The 13436-nt window shown below is 61.5% G+C and overlaps 1 protein-coding gene and 1 long non-coding RNA gene across 8 annotated transcripts in view; one reads left to right on the top strand and one right to left on the bottom strand.

Moving 5' to 3' along the window:
* Positions 1-1214: 1214 nt before the first annotated feature.
* Positions 1215-4956, bottom strand: LOC115288547. 3 transcript variants are annotated; one of them, XR_003907070.1, is made up of 4 exons: positions 4133-4956; positions 3627-3691; positions 1771-1919; positions 1215-1472 (listed from the first exon to the last, which is right to left on the bottom strand). It is a non-coding gene; the product is annotated as an uncharacterized LOC115288547 (long non-coding RNA). The 3 variants fall into 3 exon arrangements; XR_003907072.1 differs by lacking the exon at positions 3627-3691; XR_003907071.1 differs by lacking the exons at positions 1771-1919; positions 3627-3691.
* A 1801-nt stretch (positions 4957-6757) lies between these two features.
* SH2D2A (SH2 domain containing 2A) overlaps positions 6758-13436 on the top strand; it is an 8078-nt gene continuing 1399 nt past the window's right edge. Inside the window, exons 1-7 of one of the 5 annotated variants that reach the window (XM_029935947.1) lie at positions 6758-6943; positions 7440-7606; positions 8305-8489; positions 9284-9373; positions 9535-9703; positions 12096-12278; positions 12426-12764. In XM_029935947.1, the coding sequence (XP_029791807.1) occupies positions 6910-6943; positions 7440-7606; positions 8305-8489; positions 9284-9373; positions 9535-9703; positions 12096-12278; positions 12426-12764 (1167 nt within the window). In that variant the 5' untranslated portion in view covers positions 6758-6909. The remainder of the gene's footprint in view (positions 6944-7439; positions 7607-8304; positions 8490-9283; positions 9374-9534; positions 9704-12095; positions 12279-12425; positions 12765-13436) is intronic. The other 4 variants (XM_029935949.1, XM_029935950.1, XM_029935948.1 and 1 more) reach the window with 4 other exon arrangements.

The following is a 13436-nucleotide window of genomic DNA, read 5'->3' on the forward strand; positions in this document are numbered from 1 at the left end:
GGGGAGGGGGCCCTGGGAAGAAGCAAGTGCTCGGGGTGGGCTGAAATCCTAGGACAGAACGAGGGGCTTGTTCAGGGGCCTACCTCCCCCCAACACCCAGCAGCTGCAGCTCTGAACTCCCCAGGCCTTCTGGATGCTGGGACAGGAAAGCATGGGTGCTGGGGAGGCGGTAAGAGCAGAGACAACAGGGAGACAGGAGCTCGGAACCTCCGTCCGCGTGCCGTGGAAGCTGAGAGGCCACCCCAGGACCGCTCCCCTACCCTGCCCTCTGCCCTCCGCGGGTCTGGCCCTTCCCCCACCTGCACATGGGAGCAACTTTCTGCTTGGTCACTGCTGGAGCCGCTTGTGCAGAACTGGTGCGGGGGGAGGGGGGGGAGCGGGCAGAGGTGCAGGGAGAGGGGGCGGATGAAGGATACACAGAAGACTAGGTGGCTGCAGGGAAGAAATCCTGAGACCATGAAGAAGGACTCTCACGAGTCTTCTCTCTGGGAAGCGGAGGAAGCCGAGCGTGTGCACAGAAGAGTGTGCGTCTTAGACAAGAAGACATGGAACGGAGAGGGGGTGCAGCCAGCATCACCGCTGACGCAGGGAGGGAGAAGGCAGGGCTGTGAGAGCCTGGGGGGGACAGGAGCACGGCGGCTCTCTTGGAAACAGCCTCCCCTAAGGGAGGAACCCCCCAGGAAGGAAGGCCAAGGGCTGAAACAAAATAATGTTTCATCTCTGCGAGCTGGAGAGCACCACACAAACGCTCTGGTATTGAATCATGGCAGCGTTTCTTTTTTTGTCTTAAGTTTATGTATTCATTTTGAAAGAGACAGAGCAAGCTGGGGAGGGGCAGAGAGAGAGAGAGAGAGAGAGAGAGAGAGAATCCCAAGCAGGCTCCACGCTGTCAGCATAGAGCCCGACGCGGGGCTCAAACCCATGAAATGCCAGACCATAACCTGAGCCGAAACCAAGAGCCGGACGCTTAACCACCTGAGCCGCCCAGGCCCCTCATCGTGGTGTCCTTTGAGGGACACGTGGCCGCACCTGTGGCGAGTCCGGGGCGTGCCGTGGAGAGGTGGCCGGGCTGAGCCTCCGAGCACGAAGAGCAAGTTACAAAGTTTGTATTTACATGTCCAAACTCGGAAAAATATCAGCAAGTGTAAACCCACGCCTGGGAGATGGGACTGTGAATGACACGTCTTCTTGCTTATCTGTATCTTCTCGGCGTGTTTGTTGAAGAACATACGACATTTATTGGGAGGAAAACAAGCAGTTGCTTTGAAAAGGAGCCTTCCTAGCAGTGGCCGAGGTCCGAGGCCGGCAACGAGTGAGGTCAGGGCCCCGGTTCACCCTCTCTACTTGGGTCTCTACTGACCCATATGTATCCCCCAAGATCGTTTTTCTTCCGTGTTCTGGGCGGTTCCAAAGTCCGTTTCCAGGAATTTAGGCTTGACAGCCGGCTCCTGAAACCCCATGATGCCTTCTGCCTGGAAAGACATAAGACAGGAGGGAGATGGAGAAAAGCAGACACTTCCTGGAGATTCCGGGCAACCCCGGGCCCAGTCTAGGGGAGGCCAAGAGCCCCCCACAAAAAGTGGAGGCATGCTCCCCACCCAGCCCGACAGGATCACCCCCCACCTGGTGCCCAGCTCAGCTCCGTCACTGGGCAGGCCCACCACGCCCCCTGGCCCACCACGCCCTCCCAGGCCCGTCCCACCTTGTCCCGCACCCTGCCCAAGCAGTGCCCCCAGGCCCAGTGTGGGCCACCACGCCCCTTGAGGTCACCTCACGTTTCTCCCCACGGGGCTCCCCCCGTCCTCCTCTTCCCAGCCTGGAAACACCCGCTGCGGTGGCCCCTGCCCGAAGCTGACCTCCTCCACTTTCTCAGAATAACATCTAATACCAGTAAGTCCTCACGCTGGCAAAGAACTTTTCTATTTCCAGAGAGAAAGAGAGAGAGAGAGAGCAAGGGTTTTCTTTGTTTCTTTAAATCTGCTTCAGAGGGGATGGCATCAGTGATCTGAGCGGCCCGCCGACCCGCTGAGGTCACACAGCCCATTCCCCGAGGTCCAGCCTGCCAGGGGCTGAGAGCAGTCACCCTCTCTCCGTCCTTCAGTCCCCGTTATGAGTCATGATCTCTAAGTCGCCTCTTCCCTGGCCTGGAAGTCTCCTCTGCTGGCGGCAGCCTGCCCTCCCAGCATCTTGGTCCGGCCAAGCCCAGTACCAACCTCACCTTTCAATGAGCCTGGACCCCTCCCATCCTGCCAGCGTGACCCCCGTCCCCTGGCCCGTGCTGCCCTGGGGCGTGCCTCTGAGGTGACCCGTCTGCGGCCCCAGCGGTGCTCTGAGCCCCTCTGGCCTCTGCACCGGGCCCGGCCGGCGCGCACCTGCTGTCTGGCGGCCATGGCGCTGGTGTCAGGAGCCCCTCGGAACACACGCACCACGCGGTGCGGTTCCACAGACACCCCTGAGGGCGAGTGCTGGGCCCTCCTGGTGTGGGGGGTGGACGCAGAAGGGGACACGCTAAGCAACACCCAAAAGGCAGGGAGCAGCTGGGCCTCTGGGCGGTGAGAGAGCGGGGCGAGGCTGGGATGTGGGAGTCTGGAAACGGGCGGACGTGGGACCCAGCGCTCGGAGGAGGCAGCACTGCCGAGCCAGCTTCCAAAGGAAGCCAACAAGAGGGAGCAAGTCCTCTGCGGTCCCCTGTCCCCAGCAGCAGACCTCCCTGCGGGCAGAGCCTGGCAGAGACCGGCCAGCAAGGAGCCCCTGAGTTGGGTTTGCAGCCGAAGCCCTGAGTGCACAGATCGGTGTGGACAAGGGAGGGTGGGGCTGGGAGACAGGAGAGTGACCCGGCCCTTGGTGGCTAGGATTCCCTCCGATGACTCTACCTAAGAGCCCCAAACACTTCCTACGCGCCTCCACTTGGCTCTAACACACAGAACACCCCGGCGGCCTTCATGCCACGGCTGACGTTTTGCAGATGAGGAAACTGAGGCCTGAGGAAGTGAAGGAACTTGCCCGAAGTCCCGCAACCAACAACCGGCGGGCTGGGATTCAAAGCCCGAGCGGTCCTCGTGTTTCCCGCTGTGTCCCGCTGCTCCCACGGTGCCCCACGCCGCGCTGGGCCCCCGGGGCAGGCTGCCAGGAAGGCCTTACAGGCCAGAACGGCGGCGCGGCGGGACGGTGGTCTGGCGTCAGCACCAACCACTGGAGCACCTAGCGGATGCAGGAGCCGCTGACAGTCCTCAGGGACTGGTGAAGGAGGAGCCAAGACCGCGTGAAGCCAGGCCCCGCCCCCGAGGGTCAGGCTGGGCGGTGCCAGCGGACCCGTGCCCCCGACCTCCCACACCACCGCTTCCCTGCTGAAAGCTCCCCATGGCTCCCCAGTGCCAAGACAGAGCTCCCGCTCCCTCCTTCACACTCCCTCCCGCCCCCCCCAGAGGACCCTACAGCTTGAAGTCCCCCATCATCATCACCCATTTGCTTCCCCACCCTCCCCCACCCCCTCCCCCACCCCTGATCATTTATCCTGAGGGTCACCTGCTCAGCCCTGCACCTGGACTCCTACAACCTGGCTCCAGGCAGAGTGGCCCACGTGCCCGCCCCGGGCTTCTGGGTTAGTTCCTGTCATTCTGAATTACCTGACGCTGTGTGCCCATGTGTCTCCCCCTCCTTCGTGTCTCGCTTATCTTTGCAGCCCCTGAAACTGCCACACACCAGCACAGAATTAGTCCTCAACAGACACGCAGTGATTTAATTACAAGGCAGCTAAAGCAGGGGTGCCTGGTGGCTCATACGGCTAAGCGTCCAACTTTTTTAATGTTTATTTATTTTTGAGAGAGAGAGAGAGACAGAGTGCAAGCAGGAAAGGGGTAGAAAGAGAGGGAGACACAGACTCCGAAGCAGGCTCCAAGCTCTGAGCTAGCTGTCAGCACAGAGCCTGATGCAGGGCTCGAACCCACGAACGTGAGATCTGACCTGAGCTGAAATCAGAGGCTTAACCGACTGAGCCACCCAGGTGCCCCTCCTTTGTCATAAGTTAATTGCCCATATGTGCCGGGGCTTATTTCTGCTCTGTTCCATGGACCTACGTGTGTTTCACCAAGGCCATCCTGTTTTGAGCACTATAGCTTTGTGAAATACTTACAGTCAGGTAGGTGATGCCAAGGCGTTGTTCCTTCCCCAGATTGCTAGGGCTGCTCTGTGTCGTGGTGACGGCATGCAGATTTTAGAACTGTTTGTTGTATTTCTGTGAAAAGCGCTGTGGGATTTTGATAGGGACCGCACCGAATCTAGAGATTGCTTTGGGTAGTTAGTATGGGCATTCACCTGTGATCACGTGACTTCTCACTCATCATGGCCCAATGCGGATGCCTCCCAAACTGAACACCCGCCCCCTTAGCCTCCACTCCCACGCCCCCAGTCAGAGGACAGCTCTCTCCCCTGAGGTCCTGAAGGAGGCACAGAGCGCATGCTCTGAATCACCAAGTCTCTTCTGTGGTCCTACCCACCTTAGGATGCGAGACCTGGAGGGGAGAGGACAGGCATGGGCATTCGGTGTGTGGGCTAAATCATGTCCCACCAATATTCCTTTGTTAGGCCCTAAGCCGCTTGTGTTGCTGTGTTGAGAGAGGGGGCCTTCAGAGAAGTAATTAGGGTTAAATGGGGTCGTAAGAGTGGGGTCCTGACTTGATAGGACTGAAGTCCTTACCAGGGAGGAGGGGACGGCCGAGAGGCTCCCGCAGCCCCTCGCCTGCCTGAGCACAGAGGAAAAGCCCCGTGAGGACACAGCAAGACATCTGCAAGCCAGGAAGCGTTCTCACCAGAAATCAGCCCTGCCGGCACCTTGACCTTGGAATTCCAGACTCCAGAGCTGTGAGAAAATACATGTCTGTCATTTATGCCCCCCACACTGCGATATTTCATTATGGCACCCAGACCAATACGTCTGGGTCCTCAGGGAAAGGGTTCTGGGGCTGGGGGCGGTGAGGGGGCACGTGTGTTCTTGAGCCTCCTGACATCTGCCCAGCAGTCCCCAGACCCCCGCCTGCACAAGCCCAGCCAGAGGGGAGACCTGCCGTGTGAACTGTGTCCCAGCCACAGCCTGGCAGTGCCCACAGGTGCCCATGGGTGCCGGGAGCTGGCAGGAAAAGAGGGGAGGAGTCCTTGAACGGTTGCTACGTATCAGACAGACCCTCTGCTGGCCCGGTGCCACTAACCCCACGGCCACCCTTCCAGAGAGGTCGTCTTGCCCCATTTTCCAGATGAGGCACCTAGAGCTTGGAGAGAGCGAGCATCTTGCTCCCTGCAGGGCACTGAGCAGAGTCCTGCTGTCTGGCTCCCCCCAGCGCCCGCTCGTCCCGGCAAAGGGAGGGGTCTGGGGAAGATGTGAGGGCACCTCTCGCCCAGGGCTGGGACCGAGGGACAGGCAGTAGTGTTTCAGGAAGGGGGAGCAGGCCTTGGCGTGTGGGCCCACGCGTCCCAGCAGTGACTGCGGGGACACCGCGGGGACAGGCCTCCTGCCCAGAGCGGGGGGGCGAAGTAGCTCTTCGGGCTTCGGGCCGGGTGTCCAAACTCCTCCCTGGGCACCTGTGCATCCAATCCAGCAGCTCGAACCCCTGCTGGGGCCCCTCAGCCACGCCCCCCCCCCCCCCCCCCCCCCCCCCCCCCCCCCCCCCCCCCCGCTGCCACCCCCACACCTCAGCCACTTCCTTCTTACACGTGTTTGCACCCACTCATCCCTCTTCTAGAAGCACCTCTGCCCCCTTCTTCCCCTGCTCGCCCTCCACGGTGCAGCTCAACCTCCTCTCCTGACGTGCCCTGGGCACGCACGCCCACCAGGCCGGCCGGGTGCACCGCCCGCGCCACTCTGTGGCCACCAGGGCTCTGGCAGCAGGCCCGCCCACCCCGCCCCACATCTGGGGGCAAGATCTTTTTTTCTCTGGCTTCCCGGCTCCAGGAACAGCGCCTGGTACTTTGTCGTGGACTCTTTGGCTTAAATCACAGGAAAGTAAGAAGATCCACTTTCTGATCCCAACTTCTGAAACGTCTGGCCGCGGCACTGAACTTCTCTGAGCTTCAGTTTGCCCTTCTGGAAAATGGGGATAATGTTCCCCGTCCCTCTGTTTGTAAGGATCGAATGAGAGAGAGATGCGATCGGCCCTCTGCTGCGGCAGGAGGTGTAAGCACAGCGCGAGTTTAACACATCAGCGTCGATGTGACGACTGCTCGTAATGTCGCTGACCACGAGCTGCGTCTCTAGAGGAAGTCCTCCCACCTCCTCCAGGGCTAGCCCGACCCGCTTCATTATCCGCTGGAAGGTGAAGCCGGGCCGCCTCCCCTCCCCGCCTTGTCTCAGACTCCAAATGACCTCAGAAAGTCCTTCCAGAAGTATGCCCCGCATCCTTCCTGTCCTTCCTAGGACTTCCACTCCCCATATGTCCTAAGAGCAAAATCCTGAGTACAAATCTCCGAGCCCAAAGCTCAGGCACCTTATTAGGGCTTATCCTTCTGAGGGTGACATCCCCATGGCTACTGTTCATAACAGAAGCTGAAAGAGAGACAGGGAGGGAGAGAGAGAAAGAAAAAAAAAAAGGGAGTCCCAGTCTGGAGTGAGGGGGCAGAGGAAGAAACAGGAGGTAGCAAGGTCATACGGCAGTAAGGACTTCCCAACACCCAAACCCAGAATGACACAAATACCTACCACCACACCACCACCACCTTCGGCTGCCTGGCTTCCGGGGGAGGGACAAGTGTCTTAGGGCTTTCCATGACGTGAGTCCTCTGCCAGGGCTCGGCTGTGGGTAAGGCGACACTTCCTGCCCTCTGGGGCCGGGGTGACAGAGGCGAGCTGCTGAGTGTGCACATCTTCGGAGAGTACACACATGCCCCACGCTCCAGGGGCTCCCGTCTCAGGCCGCCCCCATGGAGCTCCCCCTGGCCCAGATACCCGCCCAAGGTAAGTGCGAGGTCCGAGACTGTGGAGGAGGGACACCCAGACCCCCTCACCCTTGCTGTCCCCAGGTCAGAACCTGCAGGGCTGGCTGGCAGGGTGCCCACGACCCCTTCTCCTTCTCTGGGGCTCCAGTCTGCTTGGCCAGGGGGACGCAGGATCTACTGAGGGCTTCTAGAGAGGAGGGGTGGGGGGAGAACCAGGGCCAGGAGGCCAAAGGCTCGGGGCCATCCAGAGGGGTCTGCCCCGGGGACACACAGTACCCCCACCCAGCACTGCGGCGGCACTTTCGAACCATCGGGAGGCCATCTGGTCCCCAGCCCTGTCTCACTAGCCAGAGAGCACCTCCTTGGCTCCTTACCCTCCGCCCCCAGAGACCCCTGCGGTCCCGCCTCATTTCTGCTCCTATGACTGTCCCTGTCCCCTGGATCCCCTGTGCGCAGGGCCCCGCGGAGCCTGGGGGAGAGGCTGAGAAACACCAGCTCCCTCTTTGTGCTAACAGGAAGTTGCGAAGCCCCTGCCGCCACCTTCAGCACCTTCCAGCCCGTGGGATTGCCCCGCAGAAGCTGCCAGGGCCTGAGCCTGCCTCAGGGGCCCCGGCTCCAGCTCCAGGCACCGAAGGCTGTGGAGGCCCAGGCCAGCCCCAGGGTCCCCGCTGTCCCGGCCGCGGTGAGTGGGTCCTCACCGGCTCCCATCCACCCACCGGTGCGACGTGCAGATGGACACATGCCAGCAGGGAGAAGGCGGCAATAATCTGGGGCCCTCAGGAGGGCGGGAGGGAAAGAGGTGGGGAGCACCCCCTTCGTGCGCCATATTCTCCGCTCTCCGGTCCTCTGTCCCCGGGTAGCTCAGCTCGAGCCCACAGGTGACCAGGGTGCAGGGAGCCGAGTCCTGGAAGCAGGCATCTGAATCTCTGTCCGTGCCTTCGTCTGCCCAGTTTGCCTCTGCCTCGGTCCCTCTCACCCATCCGGACGCTAGGAAGTCCTCCCTGCAGAGGGCGGGCCCTCGGAGCTCCATCCTCCGGGAGGCCAGCGGCACCATCCGCTTCATCCCGCGGGCCAGGGAATGACTTTCTGGAAGGTCTCACACCCATTTAAGCACGGTCCATCTGCTCACTGCTACTGGACAAAAGGCCCTCAAGGCCAGAGGAAAGTAGAAGGAGAGGCTCTGGGAACCAAAGCAGGGGAAGCTGAAGAAAGGCATTAGGCTAGGCCTTGGGAAGCACTTTCTGGGCGACTATGGCCCCAAATAGGCAGCGGGCAGTGGGGATGGAGAGCAGTGAGGATGAGCAGGTGGCGGCTGTTGGAATCAGGAGAAAGCCCACTAATCCTGGCTCCCTCCCCCCGTGACCTCTCCCCCTGCTCCAGGCTTGTGCTCAAGCCCCAGGGCCTGCCTCCAGCCCGGAAGATGCAGAGAAGGCCGAAGCGGCGTCTGAGGAAGGCGGCCAGTCCCTGCGGGCCGAGACCCGGGCGTGGTTCCAGCGGACCCAGGCCCACTGGCTCCTGCAGCAAGGGGCGGCCCCCGCCTGGTTCCATGGCTTCATCACCCGGAGGTGAGTCATGGGAGGAAAGAGGCCCAGAGAGGGCAGGCCAAGCGCCAGCGGAGGGGGGGGCCGGGGCAGGTGGGGCGTCTGTCCCAGGCGAGGCCCCTGGAGAGGCTGCAGCCCACCTGCCTTGTGCCTCGGCCTTCCCGTCCTCATGCTCCAATGCCCCACACCACCCCCCCTGTGTCTCCCAGGGCCTTGGCCTCTCTGCCTCTGCTCTTCCCTCCCCCTCCCCAGCCCCTCCCTGCTGCATTCCTCAGCATCTCTCCTTCATCTTTTGGTCCCCTTCTCGGGTTCAGTGTGGGGGCCCCCCCGAGTGACTCAGTCGGTTAACTGGTTAACCGTCTGACTTCAGCTCAGGTCACAATCTCACAGCTCGTGAGTTCAAGCCCCAGGGCAGGCGGCTCTGTCCTGACATCTTGGAGCCTGGAGCCTGCTTGGGATTCTGTGTCTCCCTCTGTTTGACCCTTCCCCCTCCCTCTGTGCTCGCTCTCTCTCTCTCTCTCTCAAAAATAAATAAACATTAAAAAAAACAAAACACTGAAATCTACAAGTCTGTTACCACCCCGCCCCAACACCTCCAGGATGGCCTCCAGGATGAGCCCCGTGGGAGGATGCCCAGCTGGGAGTTCTCTGGGTGGGACCCCTGGCTCCGTTTTCTCAGGTCCCTGCCACGTGCGAGCAGAGCCATGTCCCCCTGCCACTGCCGCCCTTCTCCACCGCTTCACCCCGCGTGGCTGCGGGCTGGGGTCCTCCTAGAGGGGCGGAAACAGGCTGAGGAGGGCCTTCCCCGTCGCCCACAGGGAGGCCGAGAGGCTGCTGGAGCCCAAGCCTGAAGGGTGCTACTTGGTGCGGTTCAGCGAGAGCGCTGTGACCTTTGTGCTGACTTACAGGTGAAGGGCGGGTCCGCAACATGTGGCACGTGGCCCGGAGGCGGGGCTTCCCCCCACCTCCACCAGCCCCCCACCCCCACCCCGGGCCCTGCTCGAGGGTCAGACAGAGGGCAGGGCAGGTGGCCGGGCCTGGGGGGCTCTGACCTCACCGCCCCCGCCAGGAGCCGGGCTCGCTGCCGCCACTTCCTGCTGACCCAGCTCGGGGACGGGCGCCACGTGGTGCTGGGCGAGGACAGCGCCCACGCACGGTTGCAGGACCTGCTTCAACACTACACTGCATGTCCGCTCAGCCCCTACGGGGAGACGCTCAGCGAACCCCTGGCCCGCCAGGTACGCCCCGGACCCTGGCCCCAGGGCCCCAGGCTGCAGGAGCCGCCTTCTGGTGACCCGCGACCCAGCCATAGGTCCCTTGCCCACCCGTGTCGCCAGGAATCCCTGGGAGAAGGGTGAGTGCTGGAGGAGGGGCCCCTGAGGCACAGCAGCCACAAGGGATCCTTGGTATTGTCACCTAAGAACTGTCTGCTGAGCTCCCGGCTTGCACCCGGCGCTGACCGGCCCTGAAAATAGCACGGCGGACAACAGGGAAGGGCCTCAAACCCACAAGGCTCACTTAGCAGCAGCGAAGACAGAAATATGACAGCAGTCAGGTGTGCTGAGTGGGGACTTGCAGAGCGGTGCTCCTGGGCTCACTTGGGGGGGACCTTCCTGAGGGGGGTTCAGGCAGCTCTGAGGACCACCGCGTGCCAGGCCATGGTCTGAGCACCGGAATCCAGCCGAACCAAAGGGACCAAAACGGCCCTGCCTTCTGGAACTTTGAGTCCAGTGAGGAGATGGCAGTCAGCTGGGACAGGGAAACGGGTCATCCGTAATGTGTCCAGGAGTGACAAACACGCACTAAGAAGACAGGGAGCAGGGCCGCCTGGGGGGCTCCGTCCGTTAAGCATCCGACTTGGGCTCAGGTCATGGTCTCATGGTTTGTGGGTTCGGGCCCCGCGTCAAGCTCTGTGCTGACAGCTTGGAGCCTGGAGCTGCTTCAGATTCTGTGTCTCCTTCTTTCTCTGCCCTTGCCCACTCATGTTCTGTCTCTCTTTCTCTTTCTCTCTCTCAAAATTAAATAAGCATTTAAAAAAAAATCAGAGGGTGCCTAGATGGCTCAGTCAGTTGAGTATCCAACTTCGGCTCAGGTCATGATCTCACGGGGTTCCTAAGAATCAAGCCTGAGTCAGGCTCCCTGAGGACAGGGTGGAGCCTGCTTGAGATTCTCTCTCTCTCTCTCTCTCTCTCTGCCCTTCCCCCACTTGCATTCGCACAGTTGCGCACTCTGTCTCTCAAAATAAGTAATTAAATGTTTTAAATATTAAAATAAAGAAAGGCTTCAGGAAGGGTGAAATCTCACCAGGGCACGAGCAGAGGTGGAAAAGAAAGCAGTGCCATGCCCCCAGCACTTAGAGCTTGCAGAAATGAGGGGACACCTACAAAGAAGATAGAGAAGGACCAGTGCGGGGACCAGGGGCCGGTGGTGGGCTGGAGACCAATGTCTCAGGAAGAGCCAAGACGGCGGGTCCGCGCCGACCACTGTATTAGCCAGAAGGAGCTCCCTGGTGGCCTGGGCAGAGTTTCTCAGGGCCCTGGATGGAGTCAGTTCAAGCAAGTGTGCCCCGTGGACCGTGGCCGGGGTGCAGTCTTGTGTGGAACTTCATGGGGAATGGCGGAGGCGAAGACCCCCGGCGGGGGGAACAGAGGGCGGGGAGGTGAGAAGCTGGGGGCAGAGCGCTAGATGGTCACGCCCGTTCTCTGGACTTCGGACTTTATCTGGGAGTGACGTGTGGCCACCGAAGGATTGCTCCAGGGGAGTTGTTTAGAGCCTTCGGCCCTCAGAGAGAAGAATGGGTTGGCGGGGTAAGATGAGGCAGGGCAGGACCTGGGAAGCCCCAGCTGGCAGAGAGGGTGCACATGTGGAGATGTTGAGGCGGTGGAAGGGGCAGGGCTTGTGTTCCATAAGTGTTGGGAGGGGGAGTGCTGGCTCTCAGCAGCAGGGTGGGGGCACCGCTGCTTAGTCATGGAGGGAATGCAGAGAGAGGAGGGGGACAGGGCAGGGAGAGGGGATTCCACGTGGATGCCCCGAAGCTTGCAGTGCGTCAACACGCACTTGGTGGATCGCAGAAGCACGAGACTTATTCTGTGGCTTAACTGTCTCGAAGCCATGGGCACAAGGAGAGCCCAGGGCTCTTATGAAGCCGTGGCTGAACTGCTGAGCTAAAGCACAGCTACCTCGGGAGGGAACATTCTGTGGTAAGGCGCATCTCCCCAGAGGCAGTCTCTCTGCCCCTCAAATATGTAGCTTAACCTCCATGAAGTACTCTCCCGCACTGGCTGCAACAAACCCAGCCAGACAGGCCTGAGGATCTGTCCCCATGCTGAGAATTTTCAGGCTAAAGACTTGTAAAGCCCTGTTGCGTTTTTACAACCACAGGCACAAATGGACTCTGGCCTGGCCCTACATAACAGGCAGAGTCAAGGCCAATGCCAGATACAGCCTGTGACCACAGCTACTTTCCTCCTTTTGGGCCCCTTGCCATTTCTATTCCCTGTTCCTGACCCTTGGAACCCAGCCCGCCCAAATTTCTGTGCCCCTCCCCCACCCATCGTCCACTAGCGCCCGTCCACCCGTCCACCCACCATCCCTCCAGCACCAAGTCCCTGAGGTCTCCTTCTTTCCCAGCAGACTCCTGAGCCTACAGGACTTTCCCTAAGCCGTGAAATGTCAGACTCCGGAGACAAAAGCCTGGAGATATCAGACTCTGAGAAAAAAACCCACCCTCAGTATAGCCCGATCCTCAAAAAGTTGCCAAACGCAGACGCCACGCAGAGGGAAGGCGCCGCGGAGCCGCCGGAGCCTAAGGAGGTAGGAGGCTGGAGGGGCTCAGCTGGGAAAGGGGGGCGGGGCAAGGGAGGCGGTGCGGGGGCGTGGCCGATGTGTGGGCGTGGCCGATGGGTGGGCTGGGCTGCGGGGCCACTCCGAGGGTCGCTCTGACATCCCCTCTCCCCCCAGCCCACCCCACCGCGGCCTGGCCTTCTCTCCCAGTCTCCCCAGCCCCCCAGGTCCAAGCCTCCCGTGCCCGCCAAGCCTCAGCTGCCCCCCGTAGTCTACACAAACCCGGCTTCGCGGCCCCGCCCGGCCCCGCCCCCCAAGCCCTCCAACCCCATCTACCACGAGCCCGACGAACCCATCGCTTTCTACGCCATGGGCCGGGGGAGCCCCGGGGAGCCCCCCAGCAACGTCTACGCGGAGGTGGAAATGCAGCTGCCGCCAGCGGCTGGGGGCCCGCCCTGCGCCCTCGGGCACCCGGCCCTGCGGAAGTGCCTGTCCAGGCCTGGCCCCCAAAGCCAGGTAAAGGGGTGCTCCGAGAAGGCAGGCCGCAGGCGGTAGGGCGTCCCGAAAACCAGACTGAGGAGGGTGGCACAGGGGTTCAGGTGGATGCTGGGGTCAGGACGAACGTCAGAGATCTGAGGTGACCTGGGGAAGGCAGAGCTCGGGCTGCCAGGGGCCCTTTTCCAGGCCCTGAAGTGGCTTTCTGTCCTGTCCCTGGAGTCGACAGTATGGCCTCCCCTTTGTCAACCCCTCCACTTGTCGGAGGAAAATAGGGCCGAGGCCCCTGTCTCAGCCTTCCCTGCCTGGAACCTCCATTTTGGTGTCCGCCCCTCTCACCCAGTGCTTCCCCCTCCGGGCCCCCCCCCCCCCGGGTGTGCCCCCTCCAGTGCCTGTGCCTGTGCTGGAATCTTGGCTCCAACCATCATCCTCTCATCCTGGTTGGAACCTGAGCCCCTCCAGCTCTGGCCCTGGCCCCCTCCCCGCAGGCTCCACAGCCCTGCCATTCTGAGTCCCCGGTATCATCTCAGCTCAGGGGAGGGGCACCTGCACCCCCGCCCACTCCTCTCCCTTCTCCACCCCCCGCCTCCTTGTCTTCTCTAGGGTCTCAGTCTAGGGTCCTGTTAGACCTTCCCGCCAGTCCTACCCTCTCCCTGGGCCTCTGCCCCCTCCACCGGACACCCCCCCCCCCCC

This window comes from Suricata suricatta, chromosome 3, assembly GCF_006229205.1.
Source record: "Suricata suricatta isolate VVHF042 chromosome 3, meerkat_22Aug2017_6uvM2_HiC, whole genome shotgun sequence".
Taxonomy (NCBI): domain Eukaryota; kingdom Metazoa; phylum Chordata; class Mammalia; order Carnivora; family Herpestidae; genus Suricata; species Suricata suricatta.